This window comes from Gobio gobio, assembly GCF_949357685.1.
Source record: "Gobio gobio genome assembly, chromosome: 12".
Classification (NCBI taxonomy): Eukaryota; Metazoa; Chordata; class Actinopteri; order Cypriniformes; family Gobionidae; genus Gobio; species Gobio gobio.
Window position 1 is genome coordinate 56315405 of NC_137105.1, and position 15537 is coordinate 56330941.

The 15537-nt window shown below is 47.9% G+C and overlaps 1 protein-coding gene across 1 annotated transcript in view; it reads left to right on the forward strand.

Annotated features, from left to right (window-relative positions):
- Positions 1-15537, forward strand: part of LOC307135115 (uncharacterized protein) — a 75092-nt gene that overhangs the window by 56208 nt on the left and 3347 nt on the right. Inside the window, exons 7-9 of the mRNA XM_079831303.1 lie at positions 51-224; positions 10584-10757; positions 10841-10887. Coding sequence (XP_079687429.1) covers positions 51-224; positions 10584-10757; positions 10841-10887 — 395 coding nt within the window. The remainder of the gene's footprint in view (positions 1-50; positions 225-10583; positions 10758-10840; positions 10888-15537) is intronic.

Genomic DNA, 15537 nt, shown 5'->3' on the forward strand with positions numbered 1-15537 from the left:
GTGTTTGTAGATGATCTGACTGTTGATGTGTATGTTCTGCTCTCTTTCAGTCTTGCTGGCTGTAATCTCACTGATCAGTGTTGTGAGAGTTTGTCATCAGCTCTTCAATCCTCAAACTGTGTCCTGAGAGAGCTGGACCTGAGTAACAATGACCTGCAGGATTCAGGTGTGAAGCTGCTCACTGATGGGCTGAAGAGTCCAAACTGTCATCTGCAGATACTGAGGTATTTAAGAACATATAAAATATAATTTACAGTCTGCCGGTCATAATGTTGGTGTCTGTTTGTAGATGATCTGACTGTTGATGTGTGTTTTCTGCTCTCTTTCAGTCATTCTTTTTGACATGATAATCATAATTGAATTGAGCCATGAGACCAGTGCAGATTCACACACCTATTAAGCACACATACACTGGGGGTGTGCAATATTGAAAAAAATAATACCTCAATACCTTTCTGGGATTTTGTTGATGAACTATAATTGTATGATATTTTACTGAGTGTGTGTTTTTTGGTCTGGTATCTTGTCTGGTTTAGAACTGTCATGGAGAGCTGACTCTCAAAGATTTTCATGTTCTTCATATTCTGTGCATTGGTCTATAGCAGCAGTGACAGAAATAATCGTTTCAATTAAGTGACAATATTTGACCCCTTAAATAGATTTCCAGAGGCATTTATACCTTTACAGCGTTTCTAACCTTATTAGAAGTGTGCATCTTGTATGAATTTTTAAAAAAAATATAATCAATAAATTCAAGTAGAATAAGAAGATGGGGCATATCATGTATAGATCATTTCATAAAATGATTTATATAAATAATAATAAATCGAAACACTGTGTTAAAGGTTGTGTTATTTGTTGCAAAACTCCATATTCCACTCAGTTATAAACTTTAAATATATAAATTAATGCTGGCAATCAATAAAAAAAACTGGTTAATAAATCACACATCTTTCAGTGGTTAATCAAAATTAAAAACATTAAGGCCTGGTTTCACAGACAGGGTTTAGATTAAGTCAGAATTAGGCATTAGTTCAATTAGGCTTCAAAAATGTAGCAATTTTTTATTTAAAGGGTTAGTTCACCCAAAAATGAAAATTATGTCATTAATTACTCACCCTCATGTCGTTCGACACCCGTAAGACATTTGTTCATCTTCGGAACACAAATGAAGATATTTTTGTTGAAAGCTGATGCTGAGAAAGGCCTCCATTGACACTTGTACATTTGCACTCACAAGACCCATAAAAGGCACTAAAAACGTTGTTACAAAGTCCATCTCACTACAGTGGCTCTACAATCATTTTATGAAGTGATGACAATAGTTTTTGTGCGGGAAAAAAAAATCAAAATAACGACTTTATTCCACAAGTTCTTGTCTTCTGTGTAGGCCTCGGCCGTGAACTCACGAAGCACCACAACACATGCGCGAGAATATGACGCAGAACCGGCGTTCAGACACGTGACCCAGAAGCGAGGAGGAGATTTGTTTACAACGAGCAGAGGAAGACGCGCCGTATCTAAGCTGTTGAATTCTACATTGATCGTGCTTTAGGTCTCGGTGCAGGGCTCAAAATGGGACTAAAGTGTGGATATCATGGATTCTCGAACGCCGGCGCTACGTCATATTCTCACGCATGCGTCGTGGTGCTTCGTGAGTTCACAGCCGAGGCAGACAAGGAAGTTGTCTAAGACACTCCACTCCACATCCGTAACCGAGACGCTCCCTTTTGTTCAGTCATTACGACGTACATTAGTGACTAACGAATGGGGGTTCCAATATAATCCCGCCACTCAGCTGTCTTCCAGTACCCTGCGTAAGTGTGAGTTCCCTGTCGTAAGACTCATGCTTAACACAGGAATACCAAGGTACACTGGGAAGCATATTCCAGTGAAGGTATGCAAAGATGCCTGTCCGTAGGGAGGACTTAAGAGTACACATATGACCCGCTAAGGGCTGCATATGGGAAAACTCTAGGATACCAACCGCAGGTGGATTTTTAACCCTAGTGGTGGCAGGGACTTGCCAAGGGAAAGACACCTGCTCGCTAAGGAGGCTTACGGTGGAAATACACGTGTGAGGGTCGCCGAAGGGGAAGCATGCATACGGGGCACCTGGCCAGACACGAGGGTCTGGGCTCGTTAGAGGGCAGACACACAGGTTTCGGCGTAAGCAGTGCTGGAGGGACTCAGGGTTCTCGGGGAGCTCACCTGAGGAAAAATATTGCACGTATCCAGTCCGTGGAGTGGAATAGCGAGCAAGCGAAGTATGTTCGGTGTCGCCCAGCCTGCAGCTCTGCAGATGTCTGTTTGTGAGGCGCCATGCGCTAAGGCCCAAGAGGAGGCCACACTCCGAGTGGAATGTGCCCTGACCCCAAGGAGACATGGTCGACCTTGCTGCTGGTAAGCCAAAACAATTGTGTCCACTATCCAGTGAGACAGCCTTTGCTTTGAGAGAGCTCTTCCCTTCCGCTCTCCACCATAACAGACAAAGAGCTGGTCTGAGGTCCTGAAACATTGCGTGCTGTCTACGTAAGTGCGGAGGGTGCGTACTGGACAGAGCAGTGCCAAGGCTGGGTCTGCCTCCTCCAAAGGCAGCGCTTGCAGGTTCACCACCTGGTCTTTGAACGGAGTGGTGGGAACCTTGGGCACATATCCAGGCCGGGGTCTCAGAATCACGTGAGAGTTAGCCGGCCCGAATTCCAGGCACGCTTCGTCAACCGAAAATGCCTGCAGGTCCCCGACCCTCTTAACAGAGGCTAATGCGGTCAGCAGAGCCGTATTCATCGACAGGAACTTAATATCAACCGACTGCAAAGGCTCAAAGGGAGTTCTCTTCAGAGCATTTAGAACTACTGCGAGGTCCCAAGAGGGTACGAGAGGAGAGCGAGGAGGATTCAGTCTCCTCGCCCCACTCAGTCTTTTTGGTCTTCTTGGCGAGAAGAGCACCAGGTGATGAAGAGGTTCCACTTCAACGCATAGGCATGCCGAGTGGACTCTGCCCTAGTTGAAGTGATGGTGGCGACCACCGGAGGTGGTAGGCCACTCAAACCTGCCGCGTCCCATCCAGGAGCCACACGTGGAGGTTCCAAAGATCGGGACGCGGGTGCCATAGGGTGCCCCGTCTCTGAGTAAGGAGGTCCGGTCTCAGAGGAATAGGCCAGGGAGGGGCTGTCGCAAGGAGTATGAGTTCGGGGAACCAGGTCTGGCCGTGCCAGTACGGGGCGAACAGAAAGACCTGCTCCTTGTCCTCCCTGATCTTGCACAGGAGCTGTGCGAGTAGGCTCACTGGGGGGAACGCATATTTGTGTAGGCCCCGCGGCCAGCTGTGCGCCAGTTTTAATTTGCATCCGTGCCGAGCGTGCCCTCGGTCAGGGAATAGAACAGGCTGCAGTGGGAAGAGTCGTGGGAGGCAAACAGATCTATCTGCACGTCCCCGAACTGTTCCCAAATCCGCTGGACCGTCTGGGGATGGAGTCTCCATTCTCCCGGGAGTGGCTGAAACCGTGAGCTCGTCGGCTGCACGGTTCAGGGCTCCTGGAATATGGACAGCACGAAGGGACCTCAGGCGCTTCTGACTCCATAGAACGAGATAGCAGGCGAGTTGAGACATATGGCGGAGCGTAGACCGTAGGTGCGGAGCGTGAGTGGTTGTTGTTTTCTACAACGGCCATCTTGTCTGTCCTGACTAGTACATGTTGACCCTTAAGCAACGCCCGGAAGCGGTGCAGGGTGAACCGTACTGCCAGCAACTCGAGGCAATTGACATGCAGGAGACGCTGGGGTCCTGTTCAGGAGCCCGCGGCTGCTTGTCCATTGCACATGCCCGTAGCCCGTAGCAGAGGCATCCGTCGACATGACAACATGCCTAGAAACTCGTTCTAAGGGCATACCTGCCCGTAGAAAACTGAGTTTCGACCACAGGGTGAGAGTCTGTGGGCAGGCCCGAGTCACTTGTACCCGGAGCGTGCCAGACCGCCATGCCCATCTCGGGACTCGATCGCGAAGCCAAAGCTGAAGTGGTCTCATATGAAGCAATCAGAGCGGCGCTTATGTGGCTGCAGATGCCATATGCCCCAGGAGCCTCTGAAAAAACTTCAGTGGGACCGCACTCTTGCTCTCTAATTAACAAAGGCAAGTCAGCCGTGACTGCGTGCACGCTCGCTGGTAAGCAGCACACACCTGGCGACCGAGTCGGAAACCACACTGAGAAAAGAGATCCTCTGCACGAGTCGCTCTTCTCCCAGTCGACCCGAAGGCCCAGACGGGCCAAGTGCCGGAGCACTTGGACTCTGTGTCCGCAGACCTGCTTACGAGAGTGACCCAGTATGAGCCAGTCATCGAAGTAGTTCAGGATGCGAACAACGTGCTGCCTTAGTGGCACAAGGGCTGCCTCGATAGACTACGTAGAGTCACGAGGGGACAGAGCTGCCCGAATGGGAGGACTGCGTACTGAATGTCCACCCCTCGAAGCAAACCGTAGGAACGGTCCGCGTCGAGGAAGGAGACATGAAAATAAGTGTCCTTCAGGCCGATCGCTGCAACCAATCTACCCGACGAACGCATCCGAGGAGGCGTTCGCTACCGACATCCCGAACGGAAGCCTGTGAAGGGATCGGTTCAGGACGGGCAGGTCCAGGATTGGCCGTAACCCACCGGTTTCCTAGGGTACAATGAAGTAAGGGCTGAGGAAGCTGGACTTCATTTCGGCTGGAGGGACAGGCTCGATCGCACCCTTCGCCAGTAGGGTGGCAACCTCCGCACGCATGACTGGGCCTTCTAATGGGCCCCCGCATGGAGCATGGACTCCCCGGAAGAGGGGAGGAGCCTGCGCAAACTGAATCGCGTAGCCGAGCCTGATGGCCTTCGCGACCCAGCGGACAGCCCCTGAAGCTGTAGCCAGGCTCCAGGAACTGACCAACGGGGTCGCTCGAACCACAGACGTACCCAGGGTGGGGCAGCGAGGCAGCGTTACTGTCCCGGACATGGGAGGCGTAGCGTCCTGGTGTGGGGGCACGGTTAACGGCTATGTCCTGACAGAGGACACCAGGGAAGGACGCACGTTCCACTGGGGTCTGCTCTGAGAGGAGGCTGGCGACAGAGAGGGATGAGAGCGGCGCGGCCCGGGGGGGCGGCACACACTGCCATCACCGGTCTCTGGGACCTCAGAGATGGGGACACCAGTTCTTTCCAAGTGCCGCCAGCCCGGGGGCCAGCAGCAGAAGGATTTTCCCCCGGCCCTCCACCGGAGGAAGGACAGGCCCTGCTACCATCCCCTGGAAAGAACTGGGACCCATCTCTGGGTTGTCTGCCTCCAGCCTGGTGTTTAACCAGGCTGGGGAGCGGACTGGGCGACATACGCTCACACACAAATTCACGTACACATTCAATTCAATTCAATTCAAATTTATTTGTATAGCGCTTTTCACAATACACATTGTTTCAAAGCAGCTTCACAGAAAGTGCATTTCATAAATGTACATTGAAAAATGTGAGAAATAGAATGTTAAAGAAAAATGTTAGGATAAGTTAATCAATCATGTATTATTTTAGGCCATAACAACGCTGGCGTTGAGTCGTCTCTTCACAGGCGTCGAGTCGTCTCATCACAGGGGCATCTGAAGTCTCCATGAGAGGCTGGATACAAACTGGAGCTGATGAACTAGTTACCTCGGGACTAGTGTCCCGAGATAACAACAGAAAAGCAGATGGGAAATAATTAGCATAGCTGCTGTTCAGAATATTAATGCTGTTGGTGCGATTTAACTGTAGTATAAAACTTATTTATAATGTGAATGCTTGGCTAAAGAGATGCGTCTTTAATCTAGTTTTAAACTGGGACAGCGAGTCTGAACCTCGAACAATATCCGGAAGACTATTCCAGAGTTTAGGAGCTAAATGTGAAAATGCCCTCCCTCCTTTAGTGGACTTAGATATCCTAGGAATGACCAGAAGCCTCGAGTTTAGTGATCTTAAAGAGCGCGATGGATTGTAGGGCGATAAAAGATCAGTTAAATACACTAGAGCTAAACCATTTAGGGCTTTATAGGTCAGTAGCAATACTTTGTAATTGATACGGAACTTAATAGGTAACCAGTGTAGAGATGATAAAATTGGTGTTATATGATCATATTTTCTTGACCTAGTAAGAACTCTAGCAGCTGCGTTTTGGACTAACTGTAGCTTGTTTATCGATGATGCAGGACAACCAGCTAATAAAGCATTACAGTAATCTAGTCTCGAGGTCATGAATGCATGAACTAACTTTTCTGCATCAGAAATAGATAGCATGTTACGTAGCTTGGCAATGTTTCTAAGGTGGAAAAATGCCGTTCTTGTAACATATGAAATATGACTTTCGAAAGACAAGTTGCGGTCTAATATAACACCCAGGTCTCTTACTGTAGTGGATAAAGCGACAGGACATCCTTCCAAGTTAAAGTTGTATTGTGAGAGGTTTTGTGGGCAGTTTTTTGGACCAATAAGTAATACCTCCGTTTTATCTGAATTTAATAGCAGAAAATTACATGTCATCCAGTGTTTAATATCATCAACACACGCTGTCAGTTTAGATAATTTAGCGTTTTCATCTGGTCGTGATGAAATATATAATTGAGTGTCATCAGCATAACAGTGGAAATTAATTCCATGTTTTCTTATAATATTACCAAGTGGCAGCATATATATTGAGAATAGCAGAGGGCCTAGCACGGATCCTTGCGGCACCCCATAGTCTACTGATGTTATCTTTGATTTTTCCCCATTTAGACAGACAAAATGGTAGCGGTCTGATAAATACGATCTAAACCAGTTTAATGCCTGTCCCTGAACACCAGTGTAATTTTGAAGTCGATCTAATAGTATTTTATGATCTATAGTATCGAACGCAGCACTAAGATCGAGTAGAACTAGTATTGAGATACAGCCTTGATCAGAAGCTAGAAGTAAATCATTTGTGATTTTAACGAGTGCGGTTTCTGTGCTGTGATGCTGCCTGAATCCTGATTGAAATTTTTCATAGATATAATTTTCTTGCAAGAAAGAGGACAATTGAGCGGACACAACTTTTTCTAGTATTTTAGACATAAATGGAAGATTTGAGATTGGTCTGTAATTTGCTAGGTTATTATGATCTAATTGTGGCTTCTTAATGAGAGGTTTTATGACTGCCAACTTGAATATTCTTGGAACATGACCTAAAGATAAAGACGAGTTAATAATATTGAGAAGAGGCTCTTCCACTACAGGTAACAACTCTTTCAGTAGTTTAGTGGGTATTGGATCTAATAAACATGTTGTTGGTTTAGATGCAATGATAAGTTTATTTAGCTCTTCCTGTCCTATAGTTGTAAAGCGGTATAGTAATTCTTGAGGGGCGATAATTGCGGTTGAATCATAAGACATCATTAAAGATTGTACATTTACAATTTTGTTTCTGATGCTTTCTATTTTGTCAGCGAAGAAGTTCATAAAATCATTACTACTAAACTGTGACGGAATATTTTGCTCAGGCGATGCTTGCTTATTTGTTAGTCTAGCCACAGTGTTAAATAAAAACCTTGGATTATTTTGGTTATTTTCTATTAGTTTGCGGAGATGCTCAGCTCTGGCTGCTTTTAGGGCCTTTTTATAACGTGACATACTTTCTTTCCATGCGATTCTAAAGACCTCTAAATTAGTTTGTTTCCATTTACGCTCTAAGTTACGAGTTTCTCTCTTGATAACATGTGTAGCACTGTTGTACCATGGTGCTTTATTTTTCTCTCTAACCTTTTTCAATCTAATTGGTGCTACAATTTCTAATGTACTAGAGAAAATGGTGCTCATACTGCTAGTCATTTCCTCTAGTTCATCTGTTTGTTTGGGTTCACTTAGCAGCTGAGACAGATCCGGTAAGCTATTTGAGAATCTATCTATAGTGGTTGGAAGGATTGTTCTGCCTGGCCGATAACGTGGCGCAACATGACAGATTTCAGCAGTAGGCAGTATGCAAGTTACCATGTAATGGTCAGTGACATCATCACTTTGTGGTATAATATCTATATCGGTTGGGTTGGTTCCATGTGATATAATTAAATCTAGTGTGTGATTAAGACGATGAGTGGGACCAGTGACGTTTTGCTTAACCCCAAAGGAGTTTAATAGATCTGTAAACGCAGCCCCTAACGCGTCATTTGTGTTATCTACGTGTATGTTAAAATCTCCAACAATTAATGCTTTATCGACGTTGACCAATAGATCTGAGAGAAAGTCTGCAAACTCTTTTAGGAAATCAGCATAGGGCCCTGGAGGTCTATATACAGTAGCTAAGGCTAGAGATAATACAGATTTCTTTCTTACATCTAATAGCGTAACATTTAGCACTAGTACTTCAAATGAATTAAACCTGTGACCTGTTTTCTGGGTAACATTTAGAATATCTCTATAGATTGTTGCAACACCGCCGCCACGACCAATCAGACGGGGCTCATGCTTATAACCGTATCCTGGCGGAGTAGACTCATTAAGACCGAAATAATCATTTGGCTTAAGCCAGGTTTCAGTAAGGCAAAGTACATCGAAACTATTATCTGTGACCATTTCATTTACAATAACCGCCTTAGGTGTGAGCGATCTAATGTTTAGAAGACCTAGTTTTAGAAATTGTTTTTGTTCACTAATATTGCGATTTTCTGGTTTAATCACAATTAGATTTTTCCTAGATCCTACAGTAGATTTAATGTTTGACCTCACTAAACGAGGAATAGACACAGTTTCTATATAATGTTCTACATTGGTACTTATGTCAATTAAGTTAGTACAAAATTGGTTTTGTTCACTAATATTGCGATTTTCTGGTTTAATCACAATTAGATTTTTCCTAGATCCTACAGTAGATTTAATGTTTGACCTCACTAAACGAGGAATAGACACAGTTTCTATATAATGTTCTACATTGGTACTTATGTCAATTAAGTTAGGACAGCAAATACTGTTATTTGGACTTTGACTTACTAGTCATATGATGGCGGTGTGCAGCGCTCTGGAGATGTTGTCCGACAGAAGAGCCGCTCCGATTCTGCTGGGGTGAAGGCCATCAGGACGGAAGAGCCTAGGTCGCTCCCAAAACAGATTCCAATTATTTACAAAGAGCAGCTTCTGTTCATTACACCATGACATTAACCATTCATTTAGAGCAAATAATCTACTGAACTTTTCATGTCCTAGTCGGTACGTGGGAAGCGGTCCAGACACGATGATCGTTGCTTCAGGCGATGTTCTGCGCACCGTCTCGATCAGGCTCCTGTAGTCCTTCTTCAGAACCTCCGTCTGCCGCAGCCTGGTGTCGTTCGTTCCCGCGTGCAGCACGACAGCTCCGATACGCTCGTCACCGTTCAGGATCTCGGGAACCTGCGCAGCGACATCGAGAACTCGAGCACCAGGAAAGCAGTGAGTGATAACCTTGCCTTTACCTGAGGTAGCGTGGACATGCCGGACGATGGAAGTACCGATGACCACAGCGTCGCGTTCCGTCTCGCGAAGAGGGGAGAAGCGGTTCCGGGTGGAGATCTCGAAGACCGGGAGGGGCGGAGAGGTCCTCGCTCTGGTCCTGGCTCGCGTCTTCCGCTGTGGAAACACCCAGGGTCCATGGCGCTGTGTCGGTGCCGGAGTGAACGAAGCCAGGGATGATGATCGCGTCCTGGGTGCTTGGGTCCTGTGCAGAGAAACACGCGGAGTAGATGAGGTCGGAGTCAAAATGTTAGTATCCACTGACTTGTGCGCATCGGCGCGTGATGTTTCAAGCGCCGTTCGCCGCTCTCTCAGCACAGCTTGTCTGTCTAGAAGGCCGCGAATCTGCCTCTCCAACGACTGCAACTCCAACTGCACCGAATGCAGCTCGAACGTGTCCTCGCCTGCACTCAAAGGTAACATTAGACACATATCCGAGTTATTCGCCATTGTAGCAGAAGTGCTACGATGGCGAATTGTAGCTATCAGTGTTTACCGGGTGTAACGTTAAACAAGTTACCACGCGTGCAAGGCTAGCGGGCTACGGCTAGTAGCGGCAGTTCGGATATAAGTAGCGATATCAAAGCAATCCGATTGTTTTTTATAGAGAATCGTATCGGAGATATGTTCACACGCTGTAAATAATAGAAAGTATTCTTTTGTAAGCGAGTATTAAGGAGAAAATCAAGGATTATGAATCAATTTGACGGAGCTCAAACACAAACAACGCGCTCACAACCCGCGCATGCGCACGAGAAACATGCACTCACAAACACACACTCACACATTAGCACACACAGTAAATTAATTAAAGCATGTTTAAAACTTCAGCCAATGAAATATCACAGTTAAACAGAGAAATTTCATCATGCACAGAAATGTAAATGTGAATTTCTGGAGGACTGCATGAATTATTACATTTTTTAAGTGTGTTTATTGAATTACTACTGATATATTTAATTGAGTAGCATTATTGCTGATGTTTGAAAATCCAGTGTGTTTTAATGTGTTAATAAGTAAAATATGAAAATGTTTTTGGTGAGACATATAAAGAGAACTAGATAGATGACGAGGCTGTTTTGATCCATCTGTAGGTTGTCTGGCTGTATGGTGACAGAGGACGGCTGTGGTTTTGTGTCTTCAGCTCTGAGTTCAAACCCCTCGCACCTGAGAGAGCTGGATCTGAGCTACAATCACCCAGGAGATTCAGGAGTCAAGCTGCTCTCTGACAAACTGGAGGATCCGAAATGCTCACTACAGATACTCAAGTGTGTCAAACACTGATACTGACATATAGAACGCATGTGTGCATGATGTATATTTACATTAATGTGTGTTTGTGTGTTTATAGTGTTGATCATGGAGGGGAGATAAGGATCACAGCAGGACCACGAAAGTGTATGTCTACAAACAAACACACACACACACATGTTGGATTTTTGTATGTTCGTGGGGACTTGCCATATACTTCTATTGTTTTTATACTGATGTAACATATTTTCTGTCCCCTAAGCCCATAGCCCTAAACCTACCCTTCACAGAAAACTTTCTCCATTTTTACAATTTTAAATAAGCATAATTTATACATTTTTCTCATTTGAACCACTGGCTGGTCCCCACAATGATCTCTGGTTTTACTACCAAATGTCCTCACAATGGAGCCCAGCTAACAAAATGAGCCCATTTTCAAAACGTTGTGGGAACTTTGATTTGAAATGTTTATATAATGTTAAAATGTCTGGTTTTCTTGTTATTAATTGAATGTTGTTTAAATGTTACAGTAACGTCTAAGGTTACGTATGTAACCTCTGTTCCCTGAGAACAGGGAACGAGCGCTGCGTCTAGCTGACGCTATGGGGGAACGCCCTCGGCGTGACTGGTGTCTGAAGCTACTATCGAATCACGGCAAAGTCTTTGACCGACGTCAGCCCATGACGTCATCAACGTGCGACCCGGAAGTATAAAAGGGCGCCGTGCCAACACATACACATCTTCTCGTCTGAAGGGACTGTATGGCAGATAGGCCCTGAAGCATGGCAACGCGACGCAGCGCTCGTTCCCTGTTCTCAGGGAACAGAGGTTACATACGTAACCTTAGACGTTCCCTTTCGAAAGGGAACTCTCGCTGCGTCTAGCTGACGCTATGGGGAACGATATACCAACGCCGCCATGCTGAGGGGAGTGTCTGCCATTGGCAGTGACAACTGTCAACTCAAGTAATTCATAGAAAAACCTGAGCGATTCCCCCTCAGGTCCTGGGCTGACAGTGACAGCACTCCCTACGGTCATAGCCCAAGCTATACAACTAAACGGAACCCTAACGCACTGCGTGGAGTTCCATCTAGACAGCTCGAAGGCCCGGGACCACTACTTCCAAAGAAGGGGTCCCTTCAAGGGAATGTGGCTAGGGGACCCGAAGGAACCCCAGCCAGTCACTACTCGGGAAATGTTCTCCCGAGTGCCACCAGGGAGGCCTGACCTGGTGCCCTAAGTGTTATGGACACTTCGGTTTAGCCAACCCTGTCTGTTCAAACAGAGCCTCTGGATGGTGCCCAAGGGGCGTCCAAGCTAAGGGACTGAAACACAGGCAGTCTTACTTAGCCCGGAACTCAGAGACGGGTTATCCAAGAGAGCAACACTCAGCGTAGTGCTTTTCAACCCTTGCTATCGAGGGGAGTCTGCCTGCTCAAATCAAGGATCTACCAGGTGCTTGTGTTTCAAAGCAGTAGGGAGGCCGAAAGGGCCTTAATGACTGATCTAACAGGGAGGCCTCATGAGAGGCCTACGACCGTCTGACCAGGCTCAGGCGGCTGAGCACTCATAGACGACCCTCATTGAGGGGAGCAGCTGAGCCTGCCTGGCGAGTAACCTCCAGCTGTAGGCCCAACTACCACAAGTTCTCACAGAGAACTGGTAATCAAAGTGCCTAGCTCAGGAACTTCAACTTCAAGGAGGCCCTGTGGGCCTACTACTTGATAGCGGGTATTCCAGGGAGGCCTATAGAGGCCTACTACCTAACCGCAAGCCATGCTGGAAACCCAAGCATCCAGGCTCGGGACTCCGTCCTCAGGGAGGCCTTAGTGAGGCCTACTACCTGACAGCAATACCGCCTGCTGAGGTTACCCTTGTTTTTTCAAGGAGGCCTAATGGAGGCCTACTACTTGACAGTCAAGCTACGCAGGCTAGTCGGGCATCCTGTTTAAGGAACCCGTCCTCAAGGGAGGCCTATTAAGGCCTACTACCTGATAACCAGCCTTTGGGGAGGCCTGGAGAGGCCTACTACCTGATTGCAATACGTGCCCAATGACTGGGTCCCAGGAACACCTCAGGGAGGCCTGATGGGGCCTACTACCTCGTTCGAGTGACCACCATCTGGGACTCGACAGTCAAGCTACGCAGGCTTTTCGAGCATCCTGATTAAGGAACTCGCCCTCAAGGGAGGCCTATTAAGGCCTACTACCTGATAAGCAGCCTTCAGGGAGGCCTGGAGAGGCCTGCTACCTGTATGCATTGCGTGCTAACTGTTTTCAGATGACTGGACCCCAGGAACACCTTAGGGAGGCCTGATGGGGCCTACTACCTTGTTCGAGTCAGGGAGGCCTATTAAGGCCTAGAATTAACAGCAGGCTCTCAGGGAGGCCTGATGAGGCCTACAACCTGCCTCTGAGAGTGACCACAATCCGGGAACTCACCCTCAGGAAAGCCTAGTAAGGTCTTAGAGTTAACAGCAGGCCTTTCAGGGAGGCCTGATGAAGCCTACAACCTGCTTCTGGTAGTGATCACAACCTGAGAGCTCACCCTCAAGGAGGCCTAGTAAGGCCTTACACCTACCAGCGGGCCTTCGGGGAGGCCTGATGAGGCCTACAACCTGATAGCCTCCAGGCTAGCTGTCCTGATGCGCACATCGGTACATACCTCCAGTGAGGCCTGTTTGAGGCCTTCCAACTGATAATGCGCCTTGTTCAAGAGGCCTACTGAGGCCTACAATTGACAGCCGACCTTCAGGAGAGCGTATTCACCCCTATTTAACCTGATAGCCAGCTAGGCTAGTAGTACCTTGATGCTTAAGCATTGTCACCTGCCTTACTAGAGGCCTGATAAGGCCTACCACTATCACCGTTATTCTTGAGAACGGTGCAATCCTTCCTGCTAACTGGGACAGCCATATTTGAAAAATGTGGGTTGTAGTAATATTAGACCCAACGGCTCGTTTTCATGGAGGCCTGCTGAGGCCTAACACATGATAGCTACCCATTACAATGGGGACCCGTTCCAGGGAGGCTTGTAGAAGCCTACAAGCTGTACGAGTTTCGCAAAAACGAGAAATAACTGCCAGACAAACAAACTGACTGCTATTAAACCCAACGACTCTCAATGAGAGGAGGCCTCTGATCTAAGTACAACACAAAAGGTGACGGTGCCTCAGCAACGCGCCTCCTTTACCCACATACCAACTGACGCCGTAGCGCTCAGTCGTAACAGAGACAAACTAATCCAACCTGCAGTGGCTTAGGGGACCGAAGACACATAATAACCCTAGGCGGTAGACAACCACTACATTCTAACAGAAAAGTGTGCTACCGCCTAGTAATCCGCAACCATTTCAAAGAAAAGAGCGGCGGCCTAACAATACTCTCAAATGAGAGGAGGCCCATCTTCTGAAAACCATAAGCGGTGGCCTATCTGGCGCCATCTTGACCAACCAGGGAAAGCCAACACACGCTCACACACATAGCCCAGATAATGGTGCTGTGTTGAAGCCTAACTAAGCAGGGGAAAGACAGTTCTCTCTGATGAATACCCAACTCTATACAGGAACCTGGGGTCTGTAAGAAATACATATTTTTAGTATAACATACAAAAAAGACCACTCTCACCTGCGGCATGCTGAGCGAAGACTCATTGTGCAGTTCTCACCACCATGTTCTAACGCCCATGAATGCCTGAAAGGGGCGTTCTCACTTTCCGGGCGGGCCATCAGAACATAGTACTACTCATCATAGGCCCGCCTCAGGCCTGATGTAAGAAGCGCCTGGGTAAAAAGTCATAAAAAGACATAGAAAGGAAAAAGGAGAGGGCTATGATGTAACCGCCCTCAAGGGAAGTGACCCATTACCAACGCCTTCGTTGGGAACGTTTGTCCTGGATCACCTCCCTTAAATCCTTTTTCCCCCCGCGGGAGTCCCGTCTCCTCTGTGCCCTGCTCCTCCAAGGAGGGGGGGCACGAGAGGAGACGCTAGCCCTCTGGTCCTGCCTACGGTCCTCAGACCGTGAAGGACCAGGTCCCGCCTGCCTGGGTGGGGGCGCGGATCTCAGCGGTATGCATGTTTTAAATGCCGCTGAGCGCGCCTTCGCCTCCCTGAACTTTCCAACCACCGCCTCCACGGAGGTGCCGAAAAGCTCAGTAGGCGAAACCGGTGAATCGAGGAGAAAACCCTTTTCTTTCTCCCCGATATCAGCCAGGCCCAACCACAGATGCCTCTCCGTAACCACCATAGCCGCCATAGAGCGGCCGATAGCAGCAGCAGTCTGCTTGGTGGCCCGGAGAGACAGATCTGTGGTGCGGCGCAGCTCAGCAACCGCCTCAGGGGACAGCCCGGCCCCCTGGTCGAGATCCTCCAGCAGGTCCGCCTGGTACGCCTGCAACACCGCCATCGTGTGCAGGGTCGCACCAGCCTGACCTGCTGCCGCGTATGCCCTGCCATTCAACCGCGAGGTAGTTTTCAGCGGTTTGGATGGCAGAGATGGAGCTCTCAGTGTCGACACCTGCCCAGAGACGAGATAGTTCGCAAACGTCTCGTCTATGGGAGGCATCGACACATACCCGTGCTTACCCACTCCCTCGACATCAGCAAAGCTTGCCCGCTGATGTCGGTGAATGCGGGCAGAGAACGGGTTCTTCCATGCCGCCTGGACCTCAGTATGGAGGTCCGGTAGGAATGGAAGGCTCATCTGAGGTGCTGGTGTATGACCGGGGAGAAATCGATCGTCGAGCCGTCCACGAGCGACCTCTCCCCCAGCGCGCCGCCAGGGCAGCCTCAGCCTGTC